Here is a 15,850-nt window from a genome sequence, read left to right as displayed (position 1 = left end):
TATTGCTATTAGTCATGTAACTGTGTTATTTTGCGGTTGGGCTTAAAAGACGGATTACTACTATGGCTGAGTTAGTTAAAATTACGAATAGAATAGTAGAAATATGTTTCTCGGTTTTGTAAAAGTTGCATAAAGTGAGAACAAAATCATACTACACAAAAGGAACCTACGTTCTAAGTTTAAACAATTTTTCATTCCGAAATCGTTAGCTCAGTTTCTGGAAATAATAACACTATTATCGACACTGCAACTTTTATAATATTACACTTCTACCTATTATAATCATAATCATCCTTGACCTAACAAAACCTCATAAATTCGCCGCCTCACGTATTTTACATAAAACACCTTGTCATTATTATGTCATTAGGATCAATTATTTAAATTAAGTTAACCTCAAGGTTATAAGGTTACTGTTATGTAAGGTTATTGATGGGTTTTGTATGTATTCGGGTTGGTGACGAAGTTTCATGTTACGGAATATGGGAAGTAGGACTGTCGATGACATAAAAAGAGCGGAATAATACATATTTCACTGATAAAGTGAATTATTTGGTAAAATATTTGTTTATTGGGTTGGTAATAACGACAGAGCGTTCAGCAGCTTATTATCCCAAGAACCATTACTATTTTCTTAATTAAGAACGGCCTCTGTACCCAGTGGTTGAGCTTTGGACTCACGATCCGGAGGCCCCGGGTTCGAATCACTTTGTGATCTCTAGCTTGGTTAGGACATTGCAGGCAGATCACCTGATTGTTCGAAAGTAAGATGATCCATGCTTCGGAAGGCACGTTAAGCCGTTGGTCCCGGTTACTATTTGCTGATGTAAGTGAGTAATCGTTACATGAGCCATGTCAGGGGCCTTTGGCGACTCAATCATAACCCATGAGGTTGGTATTCCACTTCACAACCCACACGATAAGAAGAAGTAAGTACGTAGTCTTTACAGGAGGTTTGTCAAGGGCCTTTATCAGCTCAATAGTAATCCTGACACCAGGGTTGATGAGGTCGATCATTGACCTCACAACCGACACGAGAGAAGATCGCGGGCATGTTGTAGAACTGATTAAAGTAATATCAGGAGATAATTCTAATTGTAATTAAAACTCTCTGCATGTCATGAGAACAAGCTACAAGGCTGTAAAAAATCGCGAGGAGTGGAAATCTGTTATTCGAGCTCTACATCCCGACAGGGGATAAAAGGATCAGAAGGAGAAGGAGATAATTCTTTCATTTTTCGTTTAAAAGGATTTTGACGTGATAATAATTCTTATCGCCATTTGGTTCTTCATATCTATCCTAGACTTCAACACTAAGTGTGGTTGCGAGTTGTCTACGGATTGACTTGATAGGGATTACTGGTTTCCTTCGCACGAACCGTAGTAAGGTGGGGTGGCGTGGGTTTAAACGTCTATAGTAATTCAACTTATTTGTCTAGTTACCAATATCGTAATGCACAATCGCCAGCATTGCGTGAGGTGTTGCATGAGTTGCCGAGGGCGTAGTTTGCATTCATGCATTCCTGGTATTGTTTCTGCTTTTGCATTAATATTGTGCCCCGTTAATAAAATGTCAATATTCATTAATTCTAGATATCAATCTCTTTAGAATTTGTGTCATAATTGGTTACAAATTATTGTTGTCGTGATTCAGAAAAAAAACGGCACTTTTGTTTTGGTTTTCCCCGAAGGGTAGGGCAAAGGGTACTATGGACATAAAGCCATAGATTTTTATCAAGAAAAAAAAAACTGCACTGTTTTCTAACGTCACTTAATATTTAAACTACTATTTTTACAATTAATCGTTAGTCGATTTCATAAGTTTTTTTTTATTCCTTCACTAAATCGTAGAGGTCAGTAATATGGTATGTTCGATTGTTGAAAACTGGTGTCCAGTATGGAGTATGTTTTCATAACTTGTAAATAACCGTAGAAATTTACGACCCGATAAATATTACCTATAGCAGTTATGAGCTTCATGACACGTGCAATCATAATCGGCATTGTTTACACAAACTAATTTTCAAAAATCCTGTTATGGGACGGTTTTAAAACAACCATTTCTTACCTAACCGCTGTTGCATTTTGCATTCGCTGGCAATGTCAACAAGTGAGGTAGTGGTTGGTATTTTATAAACACCTCGAGTACTAAATAGTCACGTTTCGCAACGCTTCGTTGAACCAGATTGTTGGTGTTTGCTAATTTGCCCACTCGGGTGAACAAAAGTTGTTGGTTTTGGTGTCTAAGCGGAATCACAGGCGATCGGTGCTCACGGAAGTGTACGTTACATTGAGTGACGGTTTTTGAAATACGAATACTTTTTCAGCAATTAAAAGAAATACATTTTAGTTTTTTTTTTCAATTACGAAATAAAATGATTTTTTATTTTGTACACTTTGTGCCTTCCCACTTATATTGACCTCTCTCACCACGCGGGGTTGGCTGAAAGAGATCTCTTTTAGAGATAAGTTCACCTTTTGTACCTATTTTTGTTAAAAATAAAAGAGTTTAATAATAAAAACTGTTTCGGTAATAATTTAAAAATGGATTGTTCTGATTATAATTATAACAACAAATCTTTTTAAATATTTTATGGCTGTTCCAAATCTCCTGATCACATGGAATAAATTTCCGACAATGCCAATTGGGGCAGTCAGAGGTACATCCATCGCAAAATGAACTAAGACCACCCCTCACCGAGCTTTCTGTTACACAACAACTCAATAATTGGATCTACAAACCGTAGTAAAAATAATAATATAATCGGCTTCAGTAATATGAAATATCTATGACAAGCTTAATTCCTTCTAATTATTCTTGATGCTTCGAAACAGAATGGAAAGGTAGATACGTGCATCGTAATCGCCCTCATCGATGACAGATGTCATAACAACTCAAACTACAAATAGAGGCTGTTGCATCCGAAGGCCTCACGACAGATTGTTTCAGTCACCAGCGATAGGTACAATTGAATGGCAAACATAATTGCCCAGTTCGATTACTATAGAACGAAGGTTTGCCAAATCATAGTGATCACGGTGCCTTCGCAGGGCGTATAGTCACGATTGAGATTGTCTCTTTTAGTGATGAAATATTATAATATTCGGCGGTGTAGTAACGTCATTGACAACTAGTTTTTTTTAATTTATTGCGGCTCTAGTTACTCGACCATTTGCCGAAAAGTTGACGACTTGTCACAATCTGTGGTTTACGCACAACAAGTTGCGATGGTGATCATATTTCAATCAATTTTTTGTACAATTTTGGTATCGCGTTGCTAGGAAGTAAGTTGGCAACTTTACAAGTATTTGTGTCAAAATGAAAAGGCTGACATTTCAAGGTCTGAAATCTAAATCTGTACTGTAAAGTATTTGAATTAGATATTTAAGTAGAGTGATATTGGCCTACAAGTAAGAATTATCTTGCCATACTCGTATAACTATATTGAATTTACACCATAAAATAACGCTATAAAACTTTAATTTAACTTCACTATAAAAGAAACAGCAATACTTGGTGGTATTATACGAATAAATACTACCTACTAACGACTATATCCCAAATGGGATGGTAAGAGGTACAGCCATCGCAAGATGAACTAACTACCCACACCTCACCGAACTTTCTGTTACACCAACGTGATAGGTGGTGAACCGTATCGCCGTCTATAATGGTCGAGCCAACTGTGTTAGATACACTACACACTGTAAGCTATGAAAGTCTTTTTTTAATAGAATATGTTTATTTATAGTCGTATAAAACAATTCTGACATCGTGCAGTCACCTTCTAAAGCTAAAACTGCAGGACACATTTTCGCAAGGTGTTACCAAACCGATAGATCAGAAGCATGAACGTGCATATAATAAGATGCGTTTGATCCATTGTGTCGGTGCAGTCTGAGGTGTTACGCCGCCGGCGCATTGTGTAATGTATTGTGGAGAATGTACTGAGCATAATGTGTGAAAAGGAAATTAGTTTTAAGTGTGGCTACGTTCTCTTTAAGGGCAAGGGAAATGTGTCAAAAATACGGTAAATGTTGACGAAGAAGACAGCTTATAGTTAATCGTATGTTGCTACTGGTCGCATGTTATGGCCGCATGACAGATGTACATGATAGAGGAATAGCCAGCCTTTTGTGAACGTCAGGACCGCCTATGTACTTTTCTAACATTCACAAACCAAATTAAAGATAAATGACAACTACTTATTCATAAAGCATCAATAAAGGATTCGTCAAGTACGCTTCATGGCAGTTGTAGTTAAAACCATTATGTATTATTATAAAAAAAAAAACCCTTAACAAGGAGATTTAGTTTCTATTGTTTTTATACAATTCTAGGTTCATGTTTTGCCTGTAACAAGAGAAATCATTACAAAGGCTCAAAAAACTACAATGTTTTTACAGTAATAGCTGCAAATTATCTCTTTGGCGACCTTGTAACAATTTCCTATTGCGAATTTTTTTCCGTAATTAGGAGCCAATTTTTAGAAACTTAGCCTTTAACAAGATCTTTTGTTTTTTACTAGTGTCGTAGATTATGTCTGAAGAAAGCGGCCTTAAGTAAGTCGATAGTAACAAAATGATAAGTTTCGTGATCCTTAAGAAAACTTGCAGGCATTTTTGATACGAAGAAATGATAAAGTAAATACGAAGAAAAGAAATGATGAAGTGTTGATAGATCATCATATTGAAGTAAATATAGTTCTTCAGCTGTTTTTTACGGAGTTTATTACGCTATTAATCGATGCATCGGGTGCAGGTATAAAATATACCTATGGCGAAATCATTTCCTATTTCACTACTCTATCTATGGGTGAATATCAAAATGTGCCAAGCTTGGTGGCGAACTTTCATATTATGTTTTCGTGAAAAATTGGGTTCTGGCATGAAAAAAGATATTTCTAGCTACGAAGAACAAGTTACCTCGTAGTTAGAACTCTCCTTTTTCATGTCGGAACCCAATTTTTCACGAAAACATAATATGAAAGTTCGCCACCAAACCCGGCACATTTTGATATTCACCACTATTTATGCCCGAGCTAGCGTCCGTGACGCATTGGGCCTGATGGATTGGGTAGTGTAATACATATAATAAATAAAAAAAAAATAGCTGAACGCGATCTATGTTTTATTCTTCTCTTGCTTCCACCGAGAATAATGTTTATAACAAGGAAAAAAACTGACTTTTTGATACGGGTCTTTACTATAAAAGTCATATTTCGCAATTTGCCCACGGAATAGCATATTGGATTGTGATCGCGTGATGCAACGGTGCAACTTTGACTGCAGGCATTCCTCGTAGATGACATTTGGGAAATTACTGTAATGAGGATCTGATACTTATCTTGCATGATAGCAGACAAAGCTATAAGGTACTGTTATATAAGTTACTAAAAACAAAATGGTGATAATATTTTTTTAATGCTGGGGGAAATCTGTATCACATAATACATGTTACATAGGCAGCATATGGGTAAGTAAATTTGTCGATTGAAAGGAATATGGAGCATATTCCACTACGCCATTCGCTGTAGTAGTTAATAGAGGACTATAACATAACGCGATTCATCGACTACGATGCATCAGGGCACGATTTTGAATTACATTTTAATATACCTATCTGACAGCTACCTACCTGGCGCCTGACAGAGAATCGAACCCGGGTCTTCTGATCGATGGTCAAATGTGAATTGCAATGTCAAGCCACATTGTAATTCACTCAAAATTGAAAAAAATATACATAATTTTTAATTATACTGATAATTAATTATGATAAGAAGATAACACGTGCCATCATAATAATAATTATTCTTTTAAGGATATTTCAAATTACGTTTTTGTCACAATGAAATATTACACAAAATTAATCATACCTTTGTGGTCTTTTCCTTTTTCTCTGAGACATTATGTGGGATGCATGATAATATTTTTTTTGATGAATCATTGCTTACTTGTATCGTTTATAATAATAATAAACGTAAAGGTGTGAATTAAGAATTCAGAGCTTTTTAAGCTTAAAACTTTATTAATCTAAACGACATTTTCTAATCAATGTATTAGACATCAACGAGAGCTAAGAGAATTTATCGATATTAAAAAAAAATAGATAAATAATTGTACTTTTTTATAGCATGCACTACTTGTACGGACAAATGGGAAACACTGACCACCTCACGAGATAATTGTTCATTGACAAATTCTTGAATTCGCAACACTGCTTTTTGCATTAAAAGTTTTGCAAGTAGGTATTTCGTACTCGAATATGGTATTTAATGGCCAATGAAATGGCCATTAGCGTTAAAATATTGGAACATTTAATGCCCCAGGGTATCAAAGTGTAGTAAAGTTCTGAAAGTGCTATATAATATAATGTTGTGATGAGACTGATTGCTTGGTCAACTTCGAGATTTCGAGATAGTCATGTTTTATTAATACGAGATTTTTAATTTATGTAGTAATAAGAGTGATAATCTTATATCACTTATTATTTGTGTATTAATAATTCTAAATTAAAAAAAAATATATTTTGTCATTTTCTTTATTACAATGTTATAAACCAAAACTGGGTTATTTCTTCAAAAAATGTGACACCTTATAAATATTATAATGAAACTTTCAAGTAAGTAAGTAAGTATTTAAAAGACAAAAAATATATATTTTATTTTTTATTATAATCAATTAAAAAACAGTAATAATATCCAATACAATTCTTACCTATAGCTTTTTTAAAGTAGCCTTCAAAAATCATTGGTACAATTCAAGTGCAAAATAAAATAAAATGCTGGGTGCAATCTTTGATTTAAAAAATAAAACTACGAAATCCAAAAATTTCAAGCCAAAAACGTTTATTCAACAGTTTTTGTGTAACCTTCAAAATTAGACAATTTCCCCAAACGGTACGTATTGAGTAAAACAAGAGGCGATCGTTCGAATAGGACTTTCGATTTCGTGCCCACTTTCACTTACCTTGAGTCGAGGCAATGACCCAACGACAATACAGCTCATACGGCAACCCTTTATGCATTTCTCGTGCCATATTGCATTGTAGGAATAAAAAAAGTAAAGACGTCGCGCGCCAACGCGTGCGCGCCATATCCGTACGCGTGATATTGAAGTACTCCGTTGATGTTCATTATAGAATTCAAAAGTTTTTACAAAAGTGCATTCCTGTTCAAAATATAGTAAATTATAAAAAAAATGGGATTTTAATATAAAAATACAAATTGAAACGAAATAGAAAAAGATAGCTCAATGACCTTATCAAACATAAGCTACGCAGCGAGTAAAGTTGGTGAGATAGCGTGTGAGTTTAGGATATTTTTTTTAAATGATAGATTATTACAAATAAATATGTATAAATGAAAAATCTATCGTAAAAAGCAAACAGCCTCCGTGGTCTAGTGGTTAGAGCGTTAGGCTCACGATCTGGAGGTCCGGGTTCGATTCCCGATGGGGACATTGTCGAAATCACTTTGTGAGACTGTCCTTTGTTTGGTAAGGTCTTTTCAGGCTTGAATCACCTGATTGTCCGAAAAAGTAAGATGATTCCGTGTTTCGGAGGGCACGTTAAGCCGTTGGTCCCGGCTATTAGCCGTAAAAACACCTCCACCAACCCGCAGTGGAGCAGCGTGGTGGAGTATGCTCCATACCCCCTCCGGTTGATTGAGGGGAGGCCTGTGCCCAGCAGTGGGACGTATATAGGCTGTTTATGTATTTCCCACATCTGTTTATAAGCTATATCAAATTAATCAAAAGAACTCGTTTTTCTATTCATATGTAGTAATCAAATCAAGTTTTTATTTACGAGTTCATTCGTTGAGTCTCGTTTAGTTTTGGGTATAGTTCGATGACTTTATAATTGACAATTTTTATTGATTTGTATTGAGTACTGGAGAGTCATCAGCGCTACTATTTTTTCCGTATAAATAAGTTATATACCATAATAATATGTGAAATATAATGTTTTTAAGACTTTTCACATTTTATTTGGTCACGTAGTGTTTGTTAAAACTGGAAAATTACAATTTGTTATCGCAAGAAAATAACTTTCTCTTCGCTTTTCTTTTATTTTTTTTTCGTATTCAGATACGGTCCCATATACTGATGCTTTGTTTATATTTCTGGCCAAGTAGTTAACGCCATATGTGGCAAATCTACAGTTAGTCACGTCAAAACATAATTTTATTTATGTTCTAAAATTAAACTCGTTTAAAAGTGTCCGTCAGAATCGCTGGTTACTCGTATTCTGACGGAAACGTTTAAAAAAGTTATAGTTGCCTCTCTGTACGAGTAGCTGTTATTTTAATGAATTCGTTTCGTCCTAACGTATAAAATGTAATCGAGGAGTAGATATTAAATTAACTATTTATTAGATCAATAAAAAATATTTTATATAGTTATACATAATAATGTATAACTTTGATTTTATTTTTAGTTCTGTTTATATTCGATTTTTATATAGAAGTATGTTTGCGGTCTTGCAAAATAGTATTTCACATGTTATCGGCTTTATAAATGGTGACCATTTTTAAATACCCCATTTATAAAATTGTCGAATAAAACAATTATTTTGCTTTCAAAACTTTATCTGGTTTCAAAATTCAATTTTAAATATTGCATCGGAGTGGATTATCTTCGCCGCTTCCAATAAACTTGCGACACGCCTCTGTGGAAAGTCTTTGTTTTACTTTGGTAACTCGCTTCCATGGCAAAAATTTACTTACTGAAAAACTATAAAATTTACGTACGTTTCTATAAAAACAAGTACTTACTTAATAATTTTACTATGTGTGTATTCGTACCATGTATGATATGACTGATGAGGTCGATCATTGGTCTCACTTCCCGCACGACAGAAGATGATACATAAAACTATCAATTCGCCAGTAAACTCTTTTGAGAGGGTGGAATATTATATTTTTATTTAAGAGCGGCTTAGAAGGTTAAGAAGGTGTAAAATATCTCCAACCTGTTAGTTCAGGTTGTTTCTATTTGCTTAATGTCCTTTGGCAACCATGGCATTTCTTAATACAAACTACTTATCTATCAATCGATTGTATCGTTTGTATTTGAAAATACTACAGTCTTAGCTAGCGATTTTAGTTATTACACTAATTATGATGAATTAATAACTTAATTGTAAATATTAACCTTGTAGATACATTCTTACATGATACTATCGATAATTTAGTAATATTACGCTAATAATTATTAAAACGTACGACTGTTATTGCATTTACGATAACAAACTGATAGGTAGCCAATCAATTGAATACCAATACAGGTAAGGTAACGTTTGCACAAAAAATATTGCACAAATTAATGAAACTAAATAAGTATAATTAAAAGTTACGACAAGCACGTCTTGTGTTATTAAATTAATTCATTGATAAGAATATTGTAAAACGTGTTGTATCTTTATATTTGTATTGATTGTACAATGTAAGTAAGACACCTGTTTTGTATTGAAAAATATCTTTATTATGTCACTAGCTTTTGCCCGCGACTTCGTCCGCGTGGTGTGTTATATAAGAGAGAGATCTTTGTGTGTGTGGTGCATATCAAATTTCAAGCATCTAACTTATGCAGTTTAGATTTTTTCATACAATTTTTTTCCCAATAACTCCCATTTTTCAAAATACAGCCAAAAATAAACTTTATATTTACTAAGGTATGCATGCATGCTAGATTAAGTCAATTGATTGAATAGATTTTTTTTTAATTGATTGTTCATTGAGTTTTAATTTTAATACACACTTCCTCTCTTCCCTTCAATGTTGCTGTGCCCTACAGGGTCCATGTTTTAGTTCCTATGCCTATGTAACACCCCATTGTACTACATGGAATGCAATAAATAATTTAATTGAATTGAATTGAAAACATCTATCTTACGCGGTTTCGATTTTTTCATACAAATGTTTTTTTCCCGCTAACTCCCGTTTCCGTGGGAATTTTGCAATATCCTGTTGCAACTAAGCTTTAAGTTAACTAAGGTACCTGTATGCCAAATTTCAAGCATCTAACTTAAGCGGTTTAGATTTTTCATACAAAAGGATTTTCCCGCTAATTTCCGTTCCCGTGGGAATTCCGGGAATTCCTTTCTTAGTGAACCTCTACGGTACTTAAGCTATGTCCCTTCCAAATTTCAAATGCCTACGTTTAGCCGTTCAGGCTATGCGTTGATATGTCAGTCACTGAGTCAATCAGTTTCTCCTTTTATTTAGATTTGATTTTTTCATACAAATGTTTTTTTCCCGCTAACTACCGTTCCCGTGGGAATTTTGTAATATCCTGTTGCAACTAAGCTTTAAGTTTACTAAAGTACCTGCATGCTAAATTTCAAACGTCTAACTTGAATGGTTTAGATTTTTCATACAAAAGGATTTTCCCGTTAATTCCCATTCCCGTGGGAATTTCGGGAATTCCTTTCTTAGTGCACCTCCACGGTACCTAAGGTACCTGCATGACAAATTTCAAACGTCTAACTTGAGTGGTTTAGATTTTTCATACAAAAGGATTTTTCCGCTAATTCCCATTCCCGTTTGAATTTCGGGAATTCCTTTCTTAGTGCACCTCCACGGTACCTAAGGTACCTGCATGACAAATTTCAAACGTCTAACTTGAGTGGTTTAGATTTTTCATACAAAAGGATTTTCCCGCTAATTCCCGTTCTCGTGGGAATTTCGGGAATTCCTTTCTTAATGCACCTCTACGGTACCTAAGGTACCTGCATGACAAATTTCAAACATCTAACTTGAATGGTTTAGATTTTTCATACAAAAGGATTTTACCGCTAATTCCCGTTCTCGTGGGAATTTCGGGAATTCCTTTCTTAATGCACCTCTACGGTACCTAAGGTACCTGCATGACAAATTTCAAACGTCTAACTTGAGTGGTTTAGATTTTTCATACAAAAGGATTTTCCCGCTAATTCCCGTTCACGTGGGAATTTCGGGAATTCCTTTCTTAGTGCACCTCTACGGTACCTAAGGTATCTGCATGCCAAATTTCAAACGTCTAACTTGAGTGGTTTAGATTTGTCATACAAAAGGATTTTCCCGCTAATTCCCGTTCCCGTGGGAATTTCGGGAATTCCTTTCTTAGTGCACCTCTACGGTATCTAAGGTACCTGCATGCCAAATTTCAAACGTCTAACTTGAGTGGTTTAGATTTTTCATACAAAATGATTTTCCCGCTAATTCCCGTTCCCGTAGGAATTTCGGGAATTCCTTTCTTAGTGCACCTCTACGGTATCTAAGGTACCTGCATGCCAAATTTCAAACGTCTAACTTGAGTGGTTTAGATTTTTCATACAAAAGGATTTCCCTTCACTACTCTGCTCCTATTGATTGTAGCGTGATGAAAAGTATACTATAGCCTGTCCAGGAGTGTGAAGAATAATTGTACCAAGTTTCATTAAAATCCGTCCAGTAGTTTTTGTTTCTATAAGGAACATACAGACAGACAGACAGACAGACAGACAGACAGACAGACAGACAAAAATTTTACTGATTGCATTTTTGGCATCAGTATCGATCACTTATCACCCCCTGATAGTTATTTTGAAAAAATATTTAATGTACAGAATTGACCTCTCTACAGATTTATTATAAGTATAGATAAATTGTATTATAGAAAAATTATGTATGTCTTTACTTCATTCATTCGAATATTCTAACTTTTTCTATATTTTTTCTAATTCTAGTCAATGTTATTATTGTCAGCGGTGCATTTTTCTACATTTGTTTTGCATTTGACTACAATCTAATAAAAAATGCCGACGCAGCCTAAGGCGAGACGTGTTTATTTACACTCTTTTTCTTCTATAACTCAATGATTTATTAAAATTATACCACGAAAGAAGTCCCGCGGCCGACGCGCTAGATTGTGTCGCAAATGCTGCATCAACTAGTTCCCCTTTATTTATTTTAACCTTTATTTTAATCCTGGCAATACCATTAGCCGTTTTTCTTTAAAAGGCGGCAAAAAATTATGACATCTTTTCGTTTTTCCGGTATTTGTTTCATTTTCTTATTAACTTTTATGCTATCCATCTTCGCTCTGATCTTCGTCGTTTTATAGTGATAAGCTAAAAAATGACAGGTCTCAAGTTGCCTCCGTCCAGAGAACATTTTTTAAAGAAAATTAAGCACAATCTCAAAGCAATTTATAATACCTAATGAACTTACAATGAGTCAACTCACAAATATCGTCATTTTTACTTCCAATAAAAATAACAGCAAAAGTACACATTTCTTTATAAATAAACCTGGTGTTTTTACGGACTTGTTTTCTTTAAGACCTTAAAAGGTCGACTGTCAATATTTGTAAAGCCCTAACCCTAAGGTCGTCGAACCGAGGTCTTTACCTCTCAGGTACTCAAAAAGTCTTAAAACTGCATATTTGCATTCCTTTCGAAAGAATCCAATTTATTGACTTATTAATGAAGTCGTAAAATCTTTTATGTTGATCTTTATGAAATAATGGAGAAAAGAGATTTTAATTAGAAACATAATGTTTTTTTCGTTGAAAGTATAAAACACAGTCACATCATTATTAGATAAATTAATTAGTCGTAAGTAGAATTTATGTTAATGTTGACAGAAAAAGTAACAAAAGAATTGCCACCGTAGTCTGTTTGTCTTTACACGCGATATTTTTATAATAAATTGTTTTTATTATCTCACGCATAAATATATACTTTATCAACAATTTACGAGTCACAATGGGTAAAGCTCAGTCATTACGTCACAAACAGAACCAAGTAGTGACCCGTAGAGTATCTTACGTGGATTACACAAGAAAGCGGTTCGGAAGTGAACGGTTCCGTTCCCTGACGACAGAACGTAAACAATAGGTTTAAAACCGCGATTACACTCAAGTCATTCAACAGTAAGCATTAAAGGAGCCTTCTATTGTACTCTTCCGAGGTTGAAGCAATTAGGCGATATTACGCGAAGGTAATCCTTGAGGGACTAAGCTAAATTTGATGACTGTCGAACCGGCGCATTGTGTTTCGAACATTCTACCTAAAATTTTATCTATTCTCCGACAAAAATTTTACTTTATACATTTTTATTTCTAGTATTATAAAATGTCTTGTGGTTCATTACTATTTAAATCGTTTTATAGAGCGTGAAATTCGAAGACGTAAATTGTATTCTTTAATTGAAGATTTTTCACGAGTTGTTAGCGACCAAATCGTTTTTCATTTCCTTCTATTTTATTTATATAATCGTGTCGATATATTATTTAGAAAAGTATATTTTATATTCTAAATAATAATAAATCAACTAGTTAAAGATACTTATCTCATAAAATTCTAACAAATAGTTACGTTTATATGTCTTCAAAAGCATAATTTTCGGAAGCTTACCAAATATTTTTTTTAAACGTACACATTGCATATTGTATGAAGTTCTATTCTAATCTGATTACTATAAGAACAGAGAACAATACCGGCGACAATTTCAGTGTGACAAAAGGCTTGCAAAAAACCTTATTATATCGCAACTTGTCTATTCTTTCTGGAGAATTGGGACATTAGACTTATATATAGACAATGGATTTTAGTTTTAAATTTGGAAAATTAATTTGATGTTCAATTTTATGATTTTTCACGGCATCGTTAAGTTGCCTAGAATCTAGGTTAGTTAGCACAAACTAAACGAGAATTACAAATCGATGCTATGCTTATCGTTTACGTTGTCTAATAAGACTGCTTCAATTTTGAAGATTGCTTGCTTCGATTAATCTTGTAATTACAGTTTGGCAATAAATGTTTTGGTTTCTCTTTACATCTACTCTACATAGGTAATTCACGACCTATATTATTAATTTGGAGAATCTGAACTAAAACTAACATCTTGAAATGATATCTTCAAGCGTTATCCCGAGATATCGACCTTCAATGTTACTTTGCTTACTTTTGTTATTTATTTAATTGTTTATCGAATAAAATCTATTTTTTATTATATTACATTTTTTATAATCCTGTTCAATTTTTTAATATTTTCAGTAGGAAATGAAATATTAAGCAATTTGTACCTACCAATTTCCGTTATAAAAATAATCACACTAATACGGATATATTGAAGATAGGCAAAACGTCTAAACTATATATGGTAATCATTACTGATGTAATACTACTACCTACTAATTACTTTACATATTCGTTTAATAAATATAAAGTACAGTTGAAATTAGGTACCTATTAGCAGTCCATTGAGCCATGTCCATTAAAGCCTATAAGAACTTTGACAAGTTGTTAATAACAACTTTAAGAACTAACGCCAACGTCTTATGGCTTTTGGAGCTGATTTATTTACTATTGAAAACAGAGTTTAAAATTGTTGAAGTCAAATAAGTATAGCGTTAAATGCTAAACATTTCAAAAATGTAAATACCAACATAATAGGTAGCAGAGAACGATATTTACAGTATTGTTTACCAATCGCAAATTGCACATTTCTCAGAATTGTTTATAAATTTCGAAAATCGTATTTTAAATCAAAAAGTAGGTACTAAAATTCACAAATCTTTTTTCTTATAATATTGTATTTTATTGAGACCAGCCAGTTGTTAGCGGTATTAAGCGAATCGTCTCGATTTCAGTAGGTCATTGTCACTTGTAATGTGCAGAACAGCTGATTTTATCCCCGTGAAACTGCGTAAACGCTTTAGCAATCAGTTTCCTACCAACCTATTGGTTTGCGTAATTTTTGTTTGGTAAACCGATCAATTTCTATTTAATCTGTCCGGTGGATTATTTCATTGGATATTACTAATTTAGTTACCATTTTGCGAATAGATATTTGCCAACTGACGAGGTCCATTGTAATATGTATTTAGAAGTTTTAGTCATAAGCAATGGTGTTAATAACCGTAAGTGATTTTGGTTTAGTTTTATTACTTTTTTTAAAACCTTATGTTTTCGTAATTAACAAAGGGTAAATGCGTTTCTTTTTGACTAGCTGGTTTTGTAATAAAATAACAGGGTTACGATGCACTTGGTTATTTATTACGATTCCCCTAAATACTACTTCTTCCTACACGTGTTTGTCCTCCTACATAAAAATACCTGGTAGAAACCATTGTTTTAATAAACTATGCATAATTATTCCACCTACGTACCTACATCATCTTTAGACTTGTTTGAACGCCTGTATCACAGTAAGTATTTCTATTTCCCTCATAGGTATCTAGGAAAGTGTATTTTAACATTAGAGCTGTCAAAGTTTTATAGATAATGAACTTACTTACCTCTTGTAAAAGCCTTCTTAGGTTCGCCAGTAGGAATGGCGATCGCAGCGGAAATCAGAAGAAGCAAGCCGAAAATCCTTGCACTGACACCCATTTTTATTGTTCTTCACGAATCTGTTCTTATTCCAAAAAAAAATAAAATATAATTTTTAATTCCAATTTCTTAAGTCAAAATAGTTTAGTAGCTTATTTTTTAAATTTGAATTTCGAAAGGTAATTGTTCCGGATTTTTTAAATTGTTCTTTTTAATTTTAAAATTTTTGACGCAACTATTTCCCGCGTGCGGCCGGTAACATTTGCGCCTGCGTGTAGCGTGCGTCGCGGCCGGCGTCTTGACTCCTACTGGCGCACTTTACTTTCTAACGCGCAATGCACCCGAAAGCTTTGTTATCAGGTGGTGACTTTTCGACCCTGGTGTGCAAGAGGTTGTTCTTTGGTACTTGAGTAAACGTTTTTACACTTATAAACACCCTATAAACGTCCTATAACAACACTGTACGTAAAAAGGGATTTTTCACAATTCAGGTCGTATTAAGTTGTCCCACCGCAATGAATCTCTGCAGTTTGGTTTACCAAACTCAAAAAC

The 15,850-nt window shown here is 34.0% G+C and overlaps 1 protein-coding gene across 1 annotated transcript in view; it reads right to left on the bottom strand.

Annotated features, from left to right (window-relative positions):
• Positions 1-15,592, bottom strand: part of LOC126371508 (uncharacterized) — a 100,163-nt gene extending 84,571 nt beyond the window's left edge. The window contains exon 1 of the mRNA XM_050016823.1: positions 15,265-15,592. Within this exon, the coding sequence (XP_049872780.1) occupies positions 15,265-15,358 (94 nt within the window). The 5' untranslated portion in view covers positions 15,359-15,592. The remainder of the gene's footprint in view (positions 1-15,264) is intronic.
• Positions 15,593-15,850: the final 258 nt, after the last annotated feature.

The sequence above is a fragment of the Pectinophora gossypiella genome, chromosome 12 (assembly GCF_024362695.1).
Source record: "Pectinophora gossypiella chromosome 12, ilPecGoss1.1, whole genome shotgun sequence".
In the NCBI taxonomy this organism is placed as follows: Eukaryota; Metazoa; Arthropoda; class Insecta; order Lepidoptera; family Gelechiidae; genus Pectinophora; species Pectinophora gossypiella.
This window is presented reverse-complemented; position numbering and strand designations above follow the sequence as displayed.